The sequence below is a fragment of the Phalaenopsis equestris genome, unplaced genomic scaffold (genome assembly GCF_001263595.1).
Source record: "Phalaenopsis equestris unplaced genomic scaffold, ASM126359v1 Scaffold198458, whole genome shotgun sequence".
Classification (NCBI taxonomy): Eukaryota; Viridiplantae; Streptophyta; class Magnoliopsida; order Asparagales; family Orchidaceae; genus Phalaenopsis; species Phalaenopsis equestris.
Genome location: NW_018218375.1, coordinates 73,171 through 91,486, shown reverse-complemented (window position 1 = coordinate 91,486; position 18,316 = coordinate 73,171). Strand labels below are relative to the sequence as shown.

The window sequence follows — 18,316 nt, the reverse complement described above, 5'->3', positions numbered from 1 at the left end:
CCTACCTCTTTCCCTAGTCACTAGCTCCCAACCATATCAAGCCACCCTGACTGCACCCTTCCTTAAGTGTAACCTCCTGTCCAGCCCCCTCCACCGTACCTTCAAGGCTAGTGTTTGGACAACCATTCTGGTTGCTGGGGATGTCCAAACATTAGCCTTGAAGGTGGAGAGTCACATAAGCAAAACAAGCAGCAGTCATCCTTATGGCCACCACCTTCAATGAAGTAGTTAGTTGCGGCTTCTACAGTAGATAAGAGTACTTCGAGAGGAAAATAGAAAGTTGGACAGGGAACTGATAAGGCAGATCAGTGTGGGAAAAGGTTGGAGAGATGTAGCTCCTCCAACACAGTGTTGGATAGGAAGTGTACTATGTGCCACAACTATGGTCACATAGCAGCCTCCAACTGCCCTACAAGCCAGGTCATTACACTCACATACCTTGGCGCCGTCGAGGAAGTCGACGAGAAGTCAGAGGATACTCCAGATTAAGATCTTCAGCGACACGACGAAGAGGGAGAAGTGTCATTTGACAAGTTTTGCAGTACGAGCCAAAGTGGGACCAATCTATGTTGAGGCATAGTATTTTTTGCACCAAGGGCACCGCCAAGGGCAATGTTTACAGCTTTATTATCGACAGTGGGAGCTGGGAAAAATTGGCAGTGTGCACGCTTATGGTGAAGACGTTGGAATTGGACACGCAGAAGCATCCCCAATCACATTCTCTTTCCTGGCTGAAGAAGGAAAATGAGATTTATGTAAACCAGCAGTGCCTAGTTTATTTTTCCATCGAGGATAAGCTATAGGAACAAGCATGGTGCGATCTAATTTCTATGGACGCTTGCCACCTTCTATTGGGTAGGACTTGACAGATTGACTGCAAGACTCTGCACGAGTACTTATTCCTGAAGAAGAATGGGAAACATACCATTTTGCTATCGGTTGTGAAAGGCGGGATTAATATAGAGGAAACATTAGTTACTCGGGCCACTTTTCTGCAGTCAATTAGAGATGCCTAGTAGCACTAGCATTAGTCCTCGTGGTGGGAACAAAGGAGGAAAGTGAGGTACCAGCATTACTGTGACCATTACTGCAGGACTTCAAGGATGTTATAATTGACAGTCTACCAGAGGAGTTACGGCCACTGAGGAACACCCAACACGCAATATTGCCAAACAGACCCGTCTACATATTGAGACCTACAGAGTAAAGATAGGTGTCGGATCTCATTGCGAGGGAACTAGTCATCAAGCACCAGCCTGCTTGTTGTTCAAGCTCTGATGGTGCTAAAGAAGGATGGGTTGTGATGGATGCGCATCGATAGTCGGGCCATCAACACGATCACCATCAAATATTGATTTTCCATACCCCGTTTGGATGATATCTTCGTCTAGTTACACAGAGCCATTATCTTCTCTATGATCGTTTTACCCAGTGGGTGCCTCCAGGTACGGATGATGCTAGGAGACGAGTGGAAGACCTCTTTCAAGCCACCAGATGGGTTTTATAAGTAGATCGTTATGTCTTTCGACATTTCAAATGCACCCCACACTTTGATGAGATTGATGAACCAGGTATTAATGAGATTGATGGTGCTAGGAGACGAGTGGAAGACCTCTTTCAATACACCGGATGGGTTTTATGAGTGGATCGTTATGTCTTTCGACATTTCAAATGCACCCCACACTTTAATGAGATTGATGAACCAGATATTTCCAGCTCACATTAGAAAGTTTGTTGTTTTCTACGTTAATGATATTTTGGTATATAGCCGATCAGAGGATGATCACTTGCATCATTGAAGGCATTATTTAAGGTACTGAGAGCCAAACAACTATGTACCCATTTGAACTAATGTCATTTCATGATTAACAATGTATGTTTTTCTGTGTTATATCATATATAGTGTAGGCATTCAGATGGATTCAGCAAAAATAGAGGTCAGTATCAACTCGAACGCACTACAGTCGTTCATCGAGCTGAGGCAATTTTTGGGCCTTGCATCATTTTACCGGAGATTCATCAGGGAACTTTTGAAAGGGAAGGAGTTTACTTGGACAGCAGCAGTTCGGGACAGTCTTTACACACTGAAGAAAAATGTGGCCCGAGCGCCTCTGCAAGCATTGTCAGACTTCGACCAACTTTTTGAGGTAGCATGTGAAGCATTCGGTGTGGGGATAGGAGCAATGCTGAGCCATGGAGAATGCCCCATCACTTTCTTTAAAAGCTAAATGAGTCAAGGAGGAAATACTCGACTTACAACAAGGACTTCTAGGCCATTGTGAAAGCTATGGAGCACTGGAGTCATTACATGCTGCGAGCGAGTTCACATTGTTTACGGATCACGGGGCCTTAAAATTTATCAACAGCAGAACAAACTGAAGGGTCGACATGCTACCTGAGTAGAATTTTTAGTCTCATTCAAGTTTGTGCTTACGCACAAGGCGGAAAACCAAAACCGCATAGCAGATGCTCTAAGTCGTCGACATTTGCTAATCACATCTATGCAGGCTCAATTTGTGGGTTTTAAGGTCATAATGAATTTGTACGAAGTAGATGAGGACTTTAAGGACATTTGGGAGCAATGTCAGGGGCAGCCAACATGGCAATATAACCGAGCAAATGGATACTTGTTCCAACAGAGTCTGTTGTGCATTCTCAGGTGTTCACTTAGAGAGGACATTGGCCAGATGAGCCGCTATGGAGGATTAGCAAGCCACTTCGGCATTGACAAGACTTTCGCCCTAGTAAGAAAGCATTTCTTTTGGCCCTGACTGAGGAAATATGTGGAGCGACATGTCAGGTAGTGCGGGACTTGACAGGGCAGAACACGGGATTGTACATGCCACTTCCATTACCAGAGGCACTATGGGTGGATGTCATGGTGGATTACGTGGTGGGACTTGAATAAGGACTCCATATTGGTTGTGGTAGACATGTTCTCCAAAATAGCTTACTTTGTACCCAGCTATTGGACACTAGACTCGTCTCACATCGTCGATCTGTACTTTAGGTAGATTTTAAGGTTGTGTGGACTTCCAAGAACCATCACCTCCAATAGAGACATCAAATTCTCTAGCGACTTCTGGAAGGCGCTATGGGAAAAGCAAGGCATCAAGATCCAATTTAGTATAGCAGCTCATCCACAGACAATCGGACAGAAAGGTAGTAAACAAGAGACTTGACAACTTCTTGAGGTGTTTGGTGGGGAATTCGTCTATAATTGATCCACCAACCAGATTAGTGGACTCATTCCCTTCGAGGCTGCGTATGGTCGCAATCTACTCAGACCACTTGATTTGGTGCCACTTCTGCCAACTTTAGAAGTCAACCATGATGCCAATGAGCAAGTTCACAAGGTTCAGAAACTCCCCGACGAGGTTGACAAGGAGTTTGCTAAACTGAACCACAAATTTCAGGCACAGGCGAATAAATCTAGGAAGAAAGGGACGTTCTAGAAAGGCGACCTTGTATGGATTCGGTTGAAGAAGGGAATATTTCTAGTAGGGGCGTTCAGGAAACTTAAGCTCAGAACAGATGGATCTTTCGGAGTACTTCGAAAGCTGAACGACAACACTTATAAGATCAACCTGCCCAGGGATTACAACGTGTTAACCACGTTTAATCTCATCAACCTGACGCCGTACTTCGAGAAGTCAGAAGCTTGGACGAATGAAATCGAAGCTTCCCTAATCTCGGGAAACTGATGTAGGGCTAGGGGAGCCAGCCGACTGAGCAGACTGGAAAGAAATCTCGCAAGCCCTAACACCAAGCTAGTGGACCAGTTGGCATTTTTACGGGGAGGGACTACTGCCCCTTCCTTTTTCTTTTCTTATGTGTTGCTCTCCATATGGGAAGGTCTCTAATGGCTGTTTTTTTGGATTTTTCCTGTCGTCCCACTTTTTTCTTTTTATGCGGGAGTTTTTTCATATATTTTTCATTTTCATCTCCATGTGAGAGTATAAATTGTTGTTTTTTGGATGTAGGGTTCAGTTTTTTCTCGTGTTTTGTTTCAGAGAAGAGTTTGTTTCAAAATTCTTCTTGGAGTGTTCTCCTATCCCTGCTAGGGCTATGTCCAATTACGGGTGGTGCTTCTGCTATATCCTGCTCCAAGGTGATATTGTATTATTCCAAATATCCTCTCTTCCAACATTCCTAAACTTTCCAGCCGCCAGATGTACTCAACAAACCTGTGGGCAGCCTCTTCCAGCATCTGCCGCACCTTCCCAACCTTCTTCTCTTGTTGTCCAGCTCTTTCCCCTCCACTTTTCCTAGTTGCCAGCCTCTCTACCACATCCAGCCACTCTGCCGCCACCCTTCCTTAGATGTAACCTGCTGTCCAGCCCTCCCCCACCAATATCTATGCGGAGTCAGCCTACCTACTGCCGGTCTCCTTGCTGTCCGACTCGTTCTCCATCCACCATCACCCCTTTAACCTACCCTACAGCCTCAACCTTTACTTTTTCCCCTTTCCCCTTACCGTTTTGCGGACACCACCATGATCTTCGGGTATTCTCTTCCGGCTTAATCTTAGATTAGTTGTTATTGTATTTCTCGTTTCCATTTGTGTCGTGTTGTAACCATATTTCAAGATTAATAATAGTTTGTTTTTTGTGTTTCCGCTGAGTTTCTAACTTGTTCCGGTATCATTGATAACCCAACGATTGTGTTTCTCGTTTCCATTTGTGTCGTGTTGTAACCCTATTTCAAGATTAATAGAAGTTTGTTTTTTTCCGTTCCCGCGGAGTTTTTAACTTGTTCCGGTATCATTGATAACCCAACAGTAGGATGTATTGAGGATTTCTGGGTTTTCCAGGGTTCTTATGAATCAACTAAACGCAAGTAAATGAAATAGAACTCTTCCTGTATTAAGTTACTATGCTTTTTCTATCATAATGAATTTTACTGATTCCCACTTAGTGGGATAAAGTCTTATTGTTGTTGTAATGAATTTTACTGCTGCCATGTAGCTTCATTTTCCATTTATCGTCTGAGTGGAATCATTTCTAGGTCGCAATAATGAACCGGGTTCGTCATCCAAATTTGGTTTTATTCATGGGTGCAGTCACGAAGCGGCCACATCTTTCTATTGTAACAGAATATCTGCCCAGGCAAGTATGTGAGCATTCTTTCATATATGTATTTTACTGCTAAATATTGTCTTCTGAGATGTCTAGATTTTGCAAAACAGGGGCAGTCTTTACCACCTTCTAAGCAAAGCAAATGCTGGAGAATTATTGGACAGAAGACGAAGACTGCGAATGGCACTGGATGTGGTTCGTCCATAACTATCAGTTTTATCTTCTTTTCAAAAATTTGTTTTACTTTAATGAAGTTGGATATGGGAGCAGGCCAAGGGAGTTAATTATCTTCACTGCCTTAACCCTTCAATTGTTCACTGGGATCTTAAATCTCCTAATCTTTTGGTTGACAAGAACTGGTCGGTGAAGGTACAGCCTGCACAGATTGAGGTATCAGTTGATGTTTTGTATTGCTCTAGTAAGTGGATTTTTTTTTCTCAATGTGTGTAGGTATGCGATTTTGGGTTGTCTAGATTGAAAGAACACACCTTCATTTCATCAAAATCTGCTGCCGGAACAGTACGTTGTTTTTCTTTTTTTGCAACTAACCTTTTTTTCATTTATGAGAGAACAGTCTACCAAGAAATTTGCTGCTTAGTGCGAGACACAATAAAGAAAATCGCATAAAAATGAGATATTTTTTGCATAGTGCCAGATATTTGCGGTTTCCAATACCATTTTCCTATCAATTTATCTAAGAAATATTTTTCATTTTCAATCCATTGGATTTTTTGCCACACCTCAAATTTCTTTAAGGCAACGAAATTTTATAGCACACCATTAAAAATGTTTTATGAACAAGCAGTTACAATGCTATGGGAGTAGGAAATGCAAAATATATAGGATAAAAATGGATTAAAACGAAGCAACTATTGTTTGTCATATGGACAAAAGCACACTAACATTCTGACGCCTACTAACTCCAAATTGTCAATATCATTAGGAGAGTTGTTGCATCTAATTTAGAATCTAGTATATCTAAGTGAATCGAGAAAGACGACATTATTTTTTCACTTAATACTTGAGCAAGAGAATTCCAGCTGGAAGCTATTATCCATTAAATCAGATGAGCTCTTGATAGAAACTTGAAACTAGATTGAGCTTGAATCATCAACTACCTCTATTTTAGTTCCATCAGATGTAGCGTTGGTGAGCACGGATATATTATCACGGAGAAGAAATGGAATGAGTAATTGTCAGCCCCTCAATGGTTGACATATATTTCACCCAGGCATAGCTCTAGAGGCACTGGAAGTTCCAACTTTCAGAGTGGGTAGCTCAAGAGATGGGGCAAGGGTTATACCAAGTAAAGCACTAAAATTTTCAATGTCCATACCATGATCAAAAGTACCAACCCCACAACCCTAAAAGTTGAGTCCCTTAATTATTTATGGGCTTTGAAGCAATCAGTATGGTTATGCCTAAAATTTTTTTAAGACAAAACTAGATTGCGCTTGAATCATCAACTACCTCTATTTTAGAGCCATCAGATGTAGCGTTGGTGAGCACGGATACATTATCACAGAGAAGAAATGGAATGAGTAATTGTCAGACCCTCAATGGGTTGACATATATTTCACCCAGGCATAGCTCTAGAGGCACTGAAAATTCCAACTTCCAGAGTGGGTGGCACAAGAGATGGGGCAAGGGATTTACCAAGTAAAGCACTAAAATTTTCTATGTCCATATCATGATCAAAAGTACCAACCCCACAACTAGGAACCCTAAAAGTTGAGTCCCTTAAACTAGGCCTAAGCATTCTTGGGGTGGATATTTCACAGTCTCAAACTAGGAACCCTAAAAGTTGAGCCCCTAAAAGTACCAACCCCACATCTTTCACATTGTCTCAAACTAGGCCTAAGCATTCAAAATTGTAACTGAGGTACTCGGGATATTTTGGATATTTTCACTATCAAACGCGGAACGTAGGTCACGAAGCCATCCTTGGTTCGCATTTCAAAATGAGAACATTTGCCGTTGCGGTGGAAGAAACGTTCGGAGAAAATCCTTGTCCAAACAGAACTCCGTTTTCTCTATTATTGCAAAACTGCAAAAGAGATGAAACATTCTCTCAAACTAGGCCTAAGAATTCAAAATTGTTATTCGAAGAAAATTATTAACTATTTATCCACTACTTCTTTGTTTCTAGTGAGGAAATCAATCTATCAAATGTAATGGCATGTAACTTTCACTCTTTACAAAAAGTAACAATCACATGGCAATTCTCAGACACCACGTGCTGTGTAAGAGTCACGTGCTGTGGAAGAGTTTGTTCTTTCAGTCAAACTATCATTAGGAGATGTCATAGCCTTGATACTTTCAAATTAGGATGGCATTCATCAACCCAGACTAGGTCGGCAATCCTGTAACCCTCTTATATTATGTGAATATTGTAATAAACTAGGTCATTCGACAACCCGTTGTTTGCATAGAGCTAATCTCTCAAACAATCATCTACTGCTCTGTCTCTCACTTTGGTATCAACCTTTCTTTTAGCCAAGCCAGCATTTGAAGCTCCATTATCTAATATAAATTTTATCTTCTCATCATGAGCAGTTGTCACCCGACCAAAATTATAGTGGTCCACCCCAACTTCTACACTACACTGGCTTCAACAAATGTCTCAAACTCTCAACTTAAACTTATATATGTATCCAATCCAACTTCTCATCCCATCCAATCTAAACATCTTACCATCCTCAATCCTCCACCCCCAACTTGGAGGCCACCTGTCACACCCTAGTCAATCCCCTTAGGTTAACCAAAGATGTAACAAAGAAAGATGATTCAATCAGGCACAAAATTTCACCAACACTCATTTTAACTTATACTCGTTTGGATCAATGAGTAGAAAATTATTCTTACTAATCATCACAATTTCTTACATTTCATTTCATTTGGTTATTTTTATTTTATAAAAGAGTATTATTCTACTTCTTAATTTTATTCCACTAATAAAAAATACAAAAATGGAAAAGAGTTACCAACTGCACACCCCATACAACTCACTTAAAAAGATAAAAACTAAGGTCCCTCTTTCCAGAAAAGAAAATATAACTCACCTCAAAGAAAAAAAAACAACACGGGAAAACAGAAACAAGAAAATCAACATACGGAAAGTAAGCAACAACGAAAGCTAAAGTAAGTCCATCAACAAAAGCCGATTAAGGTCCCTAGGAAACTGATTAGAAACAACAGCCAAGTTAAAAGAACTCCCCAATTTAGCCGCTCAATGAGCAATCTTATTTCCTTCTCTTTTAGTATGTACCATTTGATGCATAAATTCTTGTACATCTCAGCAATTCTTTTCATTCGAAAGTTGATACTCCAATGTGGATCTTTCTCAGCATTGCAATACTGTCACAATAATAAGGAATCGGTTTCAAGTTTAACGTATTTCCAACTTTTCTTCCTAGCAATCACAAGTCCAAAAACCTTACATCCGCTTCAGCCACACTAGGCGAGATTGGAATAGCAGCTGTAGTAAACCAATAAATGGCCAATCCGAGAAAATTCTTGCATACTCCTCCAATACTAGCTTTATTATCATTCCAACTCGCATCCATAGGTAGCAGTCGGCTCCAACCAATTCACAACAAGATTAGGACTAGCAGTATGTGTGTCAAAAACATTCAAATTAAGGAAGATATTTTTAATTCTATTATTATATCTGCATTTAAAACCATTAAAAGTGAGGCTATTGACCAAATAACTGACGATCATACCAAATGTTTTATTGAGATTTGGTATCTCATCCTTAAATTTAACATTGTTATGAGTAAATCAAATAAACCAAAGAAAAACAGAAGGAATGTTGGAAAAGATTGCATGACCAAGAGTTCTCTAATCCTTAAATATGTCATCCACTTCTTGATAGATACCTGCATTCCAGCTTCTCTTAAAAAAGGCAAATTCCTTACTCCAACTACTCTCAACAAACCTACAACTAATAAACAAATGGTTAATAGATTCTTCCTCTTCCCTACAAAATAAGTAACAAGAAACAATTTCGAGTCCTTTTAATTTTAGTATATCATCAATAGGAAGGAATTTATGAAAAATCCTCCAAATGAAAAAAGATAAAGATGGCTTCACCCAAGAGTTCTAGATCCGATGAAGATCAATACCCCGAAAAACTTAAAAAGAGTTAGCAAAGGATTTAGCAATTGTCTCTAATTTTATCTTTAATTTTAGGAAGGTCCTTACTCGTATTATTGATGGGAATCTTAGATATAAATTTTAGCATAATCAAACAATAAAATTTGTTTCAATTCATCATAATTCCAAGTATTACTTGTCCAAAAATCTTTCACTTTAATATTGATATCCTGTGGTCTACCATAGCAATCCATAAGAGCACTTTTTTGCAACCAATCATCATACCAAAAGGAAGCATTCCCACTACCAATGTCCTAATTAATAAGCATTTCAGTAGTTTTAGAGACTTTAAGCATCCCTTTCCAAATATAAGTGTCAAAATTGGAAGAGGCAGCGGCAATAGGATTAGTATTATTACAATATTTAGCAAGCAAAAGGGAGGCTCCGATAGTATCATTCTTCTTAAACCTACCAAAGTTTCATATAATTTATATGAATAATATCTTTCAAACTTCTAAAGCCAAGTCCTCCTTTAGCCAGAGGTTTACAAAGCTTATTTCAGTTTTTCCAATGCAAATTATGCTTATTATTAGTATCCCACAAAAATTTATTAAATAAAGCTTCCAATCTATAATAATATAGAGGAATAGAAGTGAGAATACTTGCATAATATATAGAAGAATAGAAGTGAGAATACTCTTAAGGATAGTAATCCTCCCACCAAATGAAAGGAACTTACTCTCCCAAGAAAGTATTTTGTTCTTTATTTTGTCAAATAAAGTCAAGAACAGAGCTTTTCACTTACCATTTTTATCCAAAGTAAAACCCAAATAAACCAAAGGAAGATTGGCTTTGTTACAATTGGTATGGTCCAACCAATATTTCTTTACATGAGAAATATGCTTAGAGCAATAAATATGACATTTGGAAGAATTGAACCTCATACTAGAAATCTCTTGAAAGTGGAGAACTCCATTCCAAACTTTCCTAATAGATCTTTTGTTGGCATTAGAAAAAATAATTAAATCACCAGCAAAGCTCAAACGAGAGATGCCAACCATACCTCTATTATAATAATACATGTTAGGGTACTTTGAAAACAAATTATTTAAACATTTGGATAAATAAAAAAAGATAATGATAAAAAAAAGATAAGGGGACAGTAGATCACCTTGTTTAATCGCTCTATAGGCTTTAAAGAAGCCACAAGCCCTATTTTTAATCAAAATAGAATAATAATTATTATTAAGAATTCCACTAATGAGATTACAAAAATCATCCTGAAAGCCAATATCATGAAGCACATCCAAGTTAAATTCCCATCTAATAGTATCAAAGACCTTCTTAATATCCATTTTGAAAATCACATTACCACCATAACTGCATAAGTAAACATAATTGCTAGTAGTATATTACTGAAGTCACTTTATCATGCAATATCATATGTGAATTTGATTCACTTTTATCTTTATTTTTATTCTCAATATTCTTTAACTAAAATTTCAAAATGTCACTTTATATTTGCATAAAGTTGACATAATTTATTTTATTAGGTGCAATGATAGTGTTCCACCCAACTTCTACACTACACCCTCCTCAACAAATGTCTTAAATTCTCATTTTAAACTTGTACATGTATCCAATCTAACTTCTCATGCAATCCATTCTCAACATCTTACCACCCTCCACCCTCCACCCTCAACTTGGAGACCACTGTCACACCCCAGTTAATACCCTCAAGTTAACCAAATGTGTAATAAAAGAAAATGATTTAATCTGACTCAAAATTTCACCAACACTCATTATAATTTGTACTTGTCTAGATCAACTGAGTAGAAAATTATTCTTATCAATCATCACAAACTCTTACATTTAATTTCATTTGGTTATAATTAATTTAAATAGGAAATCATACATATCCCAAAATTCTCTTATAATCACATAATTTTGTATTCAAAAGTTATAAAAAATGCGAGTCATTTGGTTTATTGTCCGCCTGTTGCTTGCCCCACCTTGAAAAGTAGTATAATAATTTCTAGTATGCTACACGTTCAATGAGATCAACAATGATAAAATAAAATTTTCTTAGAAAAAAATAATTTGTATGCTAGTCGATGTCTAACATGAGTACCAATAGTACTAATAAATTAATATGCTTTGATACTTAAATTATAATTAAAACATACTTATAAATAATAAATATAATGGTTGTCATAAATAAACATAATTGCTATTAATATATTATTTAAGTCACTTTATAATGCAATATCATAAGTGAATTGCTTCACTTCTATTTTCATTTCTATTCTCATTATTCTCTTACTAAAAAAATGTCAGAATGTCACTTTATATTTGCATAAACTCTGACACAATTAATTTTATTAGGTTGTTATGTAGCCCGTCTGCCGTCATAACCACTGATAGATGTTGGTCATTCAAATGTGTCACACCTAAATTCATCACCTTTTTAAGGATCGGCTAAGTTGCGACAGATTCGGACAATTAGTCAGACTAAATTTTCACCAGCACACGTCCTGACTTTTAGAATCATGACCCAATAGGTGATAAACTAGTCTAATTAATTTGTCACAAACATACGGCATTCATTCTATTTCATAATTCATTCATATACATACTCGAAAACATGCAAAATAATATTATCAAAACATATAAACTTTACATAGTTGTTAAATCTATTACTAATAACAGGACATGTCCAAAATACCTATACACGCTCCCAAAATTATACAGTGCAAAAACTGTATAAATTATACTTAACTACTCACTCTGTGCTCGTTTCTCTTGCTTTGAAGGCAACATTGTAGTGTGAGCAACAACGAGCTCAGAGAAATAATCAAGACTAAAATAAAGATTTTCTACACGAAAAAAAACGTGTATACTCATATGTAACTATGTTTGTCTACATACAAGCCACAATTTGTTAGAATCATATAGTCATGAAAAAAATAGGTAGTATTGAAATTAAAACTTTTGTATAAACATGTATGTTATAAGCATGAAATCATAAGTAGAATAAAAAACATATTCATAAGTTGTTTATCATATGTAATCATAGTAATGTCATTTTATATATATTATTTCATAGTAATGTCAGCTGTAAATATATTTATGTTTGGGAGACTTGTTGTGCACTTATTTATAATTTATAACTTGATTGGTTTATTTATTTGTGTAAACTATTTTTATGTCATGTCATATCATAGGTTGCCACTTTGCCTCAAATACCATATAAATTATTAATAAAGGTTGGGCCCCCAACATAACTGTTATTCATAGCCTCGCTAATACCAACGATCCCCTATGCTTTGTCAACGTCTGATTACAATAGTTTCCAGAGTTTCTTCGTTGCATCAACAACAGGAGTCATGAATACGGCGTTTCTGCATAGCGTACTTGCAAGCACTGAGGCAATAGTCTGCCATAACATTCTTTGTGACATTTCGTAAAGCATAATACATGTAACAAATATTCGTAGGCATTTCATATTTCGCATGTTTGAATCATATTAAATAAACTCCCACGGACAACTTATATCTTAAGCATGCTCATATGTATCGTAGTTTAATCGTAGCATAATAATATCATATGGTATCATAAGAAGAATCCATCTTGCCTTCATGCGTTCAGTGCACGTCTTCATCTACAATATGCATGCTATCGAATTACATCCATGTAAAACAAGAAATCATATGAAAGTCTTCTACCTAACTTTATGAAACAGCCCTACGACAAGTTTCCTCATGTTTTTCTCGAGCTCGTTGCCTCATATAAACAACCTAGGAATCATAGAAATCGTAGATGTTCTTAAAATTCTATCTCGTATTGTGATTTAACGAAACATATGCTTTAAATTCCAACACATGCCTCAAACAGGCTTCTTGGCATAACTTGCCCTTCCGATACCGCCTACTCTTCTCCTCTTTCCTTCCTAACACCCCTTCTCCTTTGTTGAGTTAGTGCTAATGACCTTACAGAAGCTTACTGAGTTTGACGCTTTCGACACAAGTTCGTTGTTTGCTAAAGCCACTGGAAATGAAAAAATGAGGCACGAATCGTGCCAAACGTCAAAACAAAAATAAGCGGAAGGAATGACTAGAATAGTGTGAGAGAAGGTTTCGTACCTTTTGATTTCGTTTTGGAGCTCACTGTCATGACTTGCAGCTCCCAGAACTGCTGCTCGCCTCTCTGCTGGTAACTAATGCTATGGTGTCGGGTTGCTGCTTAGTTGCATGTAGGTAGATTATGGGAGAAATGAGTGGGACATGACTTTTAATGCGATCCCCTACCTCTCTCAGCCATCCGATCGAACCTAATGGCTGAAAAACGTGAGTTATGTCTGCTGGAACAGTGCTCAAGCGAGATTAAGAGAATTAATTGAGGTTTATTTAATTTAATTAAACTTATAACTTTAAGATTTCTTATCTCCCAATCTACTCAGAATTAATGCATAGTACTTTATATCGAATTGATCGATTCGTTGTGTTGAATTTTATAAAAATGTTTCAATTAAATTTCATGTGATGCGAAATTTGGGGTAGTCTTAAAGTTATTGAACTTTTATCTGATTCCCAAATTTTCTGCATTACAGCTCTCCCCTCATTAGCATTTTGTCATCAAAATTTATGTCTTTACTTTAAGAGAGATATCTTTACCGCATTTCTTCTTTTTCCTTTGTAGTTCCATTTTCAGGTTTGGCTTCCGTTCTATTTTGATAAAAGGAATTTGTTTAATTCTCAACTTCTTAAAATCAATTTTTAAAATGCTTTCAGGATCTCCAATATAAATTATGTTTTTCTGACTTGAATATCTTTCGCTCTTAATTTGAAGTCTTTTACTCTAAATTTGAAACTCATTTTCTCGACATTGAATTGTCAAACATACCGTGAATATTTGACATATCAGAATGTTACGCTAGCTTGTAAGCAATAGGATCGATCATTTTTATAATTTAAAAAGGACAGATGTACCTTGGAGTAAATTTGCTTCATTGACCAAATCTAGCTGCACCTTTCATTGGTCTGACTTTGAAAATTTTGAAATCATCAGTTTCAAATTCTACTGCATTGGGTTATCATATTTCTGTTGTCGATCTTGAGCCGCTTTCACTCTGTCTTTAATTAATTTGATTTTTTTTGTAGTTTCATCAACCAACTTAGAACCTAACATTTGACGTTCACCAACTTCGACCCAACTCAAAAGTGTTCTACATTTCTTGTCATGCAGTGCTTTGTAAGGAGCCATTTTGATGCTGGAATGATAGATATTGTTGTAGGTGAACTCCTTCACTGGAATGTGATCTTGCCAACTGTTTCCACAGTCGAGAACACAAAGCTGCAACAAATATTCTACCACTTAAATTGTTTGTCTGATTTTACGTTGGCTTATGGATCAAATGTGTTATTCCACAACCTTTACGTGAATCTTCCATCTCTGTCAGAAACTATGACTTGGAATTCCATGTAATCCAATAATTTCTTTGACGTATAATCTAAGAAATATTGCAACTGAATCTGTCCGTCTGTTAGGCAAAAAGTGAACTAACTTTGTTAGTCTGTCAATGCTATCACAAGCATGTCTGGATCGAGAGAATCCCATAAAGAATTCATTTCCATTTAGGTGTAAGCCATGATTGTAGCAATCCACTAGGCTTATGATGCTCAACATTTACAATCCGACACGCTTGACATAAATACATATTTAGCAATATTTTTTTTCATACCTGGCCACCTAATATCAATTTCAAATCTTTGTACATTTTCTAGCTGCTTGAATGAAATTAGAATCAGCAGGTGCCCATAACTGTAGTTTATTTCTGATAATGTCATCTTCATCAAAAGTCATATATGACATTTTTCTTGATTGACATTGTTTGAGGAGTTTCAGATATTTATTATTACATTTCTGAGCTCCCTTAATTTTATTTATCAAATTTGGTTGTACTATCAGTTGATGCAAATACGCACTATATTTTGGTCTTCTAATATTCAACTGTAAAATGTTAATTTCCTTAATTAACTATGGTCTACGAGTAAAAGTCCAGCTTGCACTACCTATGTATTTACGGCTCAAAACATCAACATCTATGTTTACTCGGCTAGAATAATACTGTATATCCAGATCAGTCTTTGATCAACTCTAACCATTTTCACTGCCTCAATTTCAATACATGAAAATGCACTTCGGACTCTCTTGGTCCGTGAATACTTCGCATTTAACGCCATATAAATAATTTCTCAAAATCTTGAGAGCGAACGCTGCAACAGCTAATTTTATGTCATGTGTCGGATAGTTTCATTCATGTGGCTTCAACTGTCTGGATGTATAGGCTATTGCTTTTGTAATTTGCATAACAAGGCAGCCCTGTAAATTTGAAATGCTTTTGTACCTGATGGCATAGCAAACACTGGAGCAATGGCGAAATAGTTTTTAATTCTTGAAAACTGGGCTCACATTCCGCATTGTACTCAAATTGAACATCTTTCCTCATCAGCTTGGACAAAGACATAGCTATCTGTGAAAAACCTTTTTACGAATCTTTTATGACATACTAGCAAAACCAAAAATACTGCATACTTCAATAACATTTTTTGGAGTGGGACATTACACAATTGCTTTCACCATCTAATGATCAAAAGGGCATGGAGAGCCGATTTTGGAAAGTTTTAATGATTCGGCCAAGACATTTATGACAATTATGGCTGAAGCGGGTGGAGGGATATTCTAGCGCTTGCGGGAGCAGGGGACCGGCCCAGTTGAGGACCGGTCTAGGGAAATACCTAATCAAGCGGTCTAAGCGAACAACTTACAGATCGAGAAACCATAATATGTGGCGATAATGCCGCCTAGGCTTGTTGTTCTTTCCTTTCTCGTTTTCCTTTTTTTAAGGCTCTGTTTGGTGCAGCTGCAGCTGCCCAACTTTTCAGCTGCAGCTACGTTGCCCCAGGAAGCTATTGTGGGGAAGCAGCTTCACGGAAGCTGGCTGTTTGTTTGGTGCAACTATGTGAAAACAACTGCAGAACAGCTGTTTCTGGAAAAAATGACAATTATGTCCTTGTTTGATAAAACTGTTTATAGAAGGACTGTAACAGTGAAATTTTTTAAACTCCAGAAGCAAATTTTATTATGTTATAAATTAGTGAAACTTCAAAGTGATGGACCTCATCTTATGGATACCTAAAGGTAGAAACCTTCACAACATCCAAAGTAAAATATGACCAGCTTTTAACACAAATTGTTGAGCCCAGCTTGTTAAAGTTCATCCAAACAAGAAAGCTTTTCTTATTGTTGTTATACTACATATATATCCAAAATGCTCAAAATACATTGTGTATATATCCGAATATCAAAATTTAATGCAATATTCTAACAGAGTATGAAAATAAATAGAATGAGCAAAATAAATAGAATGAGATAACGACATCTGAATGTATTCAAATTTCACCAACTCCAGCGACATGAAAATAAATAGAATGCGCAAAAAAACAGCAGATATATAGATGACAGTTAAAGGCCATCTTAATTGTGACAATTACTCAAAATAACATTTACATACATGCCACTCAATTCTGAAGTATTTACATATCTAACACATACTCGATTGATTTGGTTCGGATTCATAAACACATTCATTTATATGCTCCTCGCTTCAGTTTTTTTAAAATTTATTCAACTATAAATTTAAAATTCGTTCAACTACAAAGTAAAAGTACAATAGAATTAACAAATAAACTTAACTCCAATGGCATGCATCAGCAGTGGTATGTATGTAAATGCGGTAGTATGTATGTAAATGCTCCTGTTTCAACTCCCATATAACAAAAACAATTGAGTACAGCTCGGGCAAGTTACAAATATAGCACTACAAACATTGATAATTACAAAGCAAGCACCCTTTTTCATTGAAGTGTTATGGAATTATTCCTGCATAGGGATATTTTAAAATAGGGTGATTTAATAGCACCCTGATTATAAATACACTTTCATTCAAAATGGCAAGGTATTAAATCTGTAGAGCTTACACCCTTGTATCAACTCTGATGGTTTGTCTGCTCGACAGCATCTGATAGAAGGAAATAATACAACATCTGATTTAAAAACACATGTAATGAATAGATTTAACCATAGGAAATATCAGTTACGCAAGATCAGATGGTATTTGGCCGTAAATCACCTCATCTTTCAAAAGTAAATAAGCAACAAGCATACATACATGTAAAGATCAGAAGCTTGGATTCATCTTAATATCTCAAGCAGCAAAATCCAATAAACAACTGTCTCATGGAATAAGAAGTTAAATTTAAATACATGTTGATAAAGAAAACCAATGCAAGAGAAAAAGACAAGGTATTAAATCTGCAGGGCTTACACCCTTGTATCAACTCTGATGGTTTTGCTGCTTCTAGAAAAAATACAGCGTCTGATAAAAGGAAAACCTTTCCAAAACCTTTCCAAATCATGGATTCAGAAATTCTTTTAACTCGACAATCATGACCTCCACTTGGGAGATCGTTAAATTTTAGGAAGATTTACATACATACCACTTAATTCTTATGTATCCACATATCTAACACCTAAACTTTAATTTTTACAAAGTATATGCCACCATACTACTTCATTTTAGGAAGATTTACATACATACCATCTTGCCCATCAGCATAAAGTAAGGACAACTGCATACATAACACTTAAACATTGCTACTTACAAAACTAGCACTGTAATGAATAGATTTAACCATAGGAAATATCATAGGAAATATGATATTTAAAAACACATGTAATGAATAGATTTAACCATAGGAAATATCAATTACGCAAGATCAGATGGTATTTGGCCATCAATCACCTCATCTTTCAAAAGTAAATAAAAGAGAATTCAATTTGCAACAATTTTATAAAAGAGATTACACCAAATGACCGAACCAAAAAAATTCAGTCATTTTCATTTTATGTATTCAAGCTAAATTAAATTCAAGATCCTAAATTCAAGATCCCATAACAGGCTCCATGGAAGCATAAAGTCCTTCCATTTCGTAGTCATTAAGAAGTGCATAACACAATCTATTACCTTCAATGCTGCCCAAATTGTGAATTGGCGTAATGCAGATCAAATCCTGCTTAAA

General features: G+C 36.7%; 1 protein-coding gene across 4 annotated transcripts in view; it reads left to right on the top strand.

Annotated features, from left to right (window-relative positions):
- The window catches only part of LOC110035608 (serine/threonine-protein kinase CTR1), a 112,802-nt gene that overhangs the window by 80,363 nt on the left and 14,123 nt on the right, over nt 1-18,316 (top strand). For 2 of the 4 annotated variants that reach the window (XM_020739863.1, XM_020739864.1), the window contains exons 9-12: nt 5,008-5,108; nt 5,189-5,273; nt 5,349-5,447; nt 5,529-5,597. The exons of 1 other annotated variant lie outside the window; for it this stretch is intronic. In XM_020739863.1, coding sequence (XP_020595522.1) covers nt 5,008-5,108; nt 5,189-5,273; nt 5,349-5,447; nt 5,529-5,597 — 354 coding nt within the window. The remainder of the gene's footprint in view (nt 1-5,007; nt 5,109-5,188; nt 5,274-5,348; nt 5,448-5,528; nt 5,598-18,316) is intronic. One more of the 4 variants, XM_020739865.1, reaches the window with a different exon arrangement.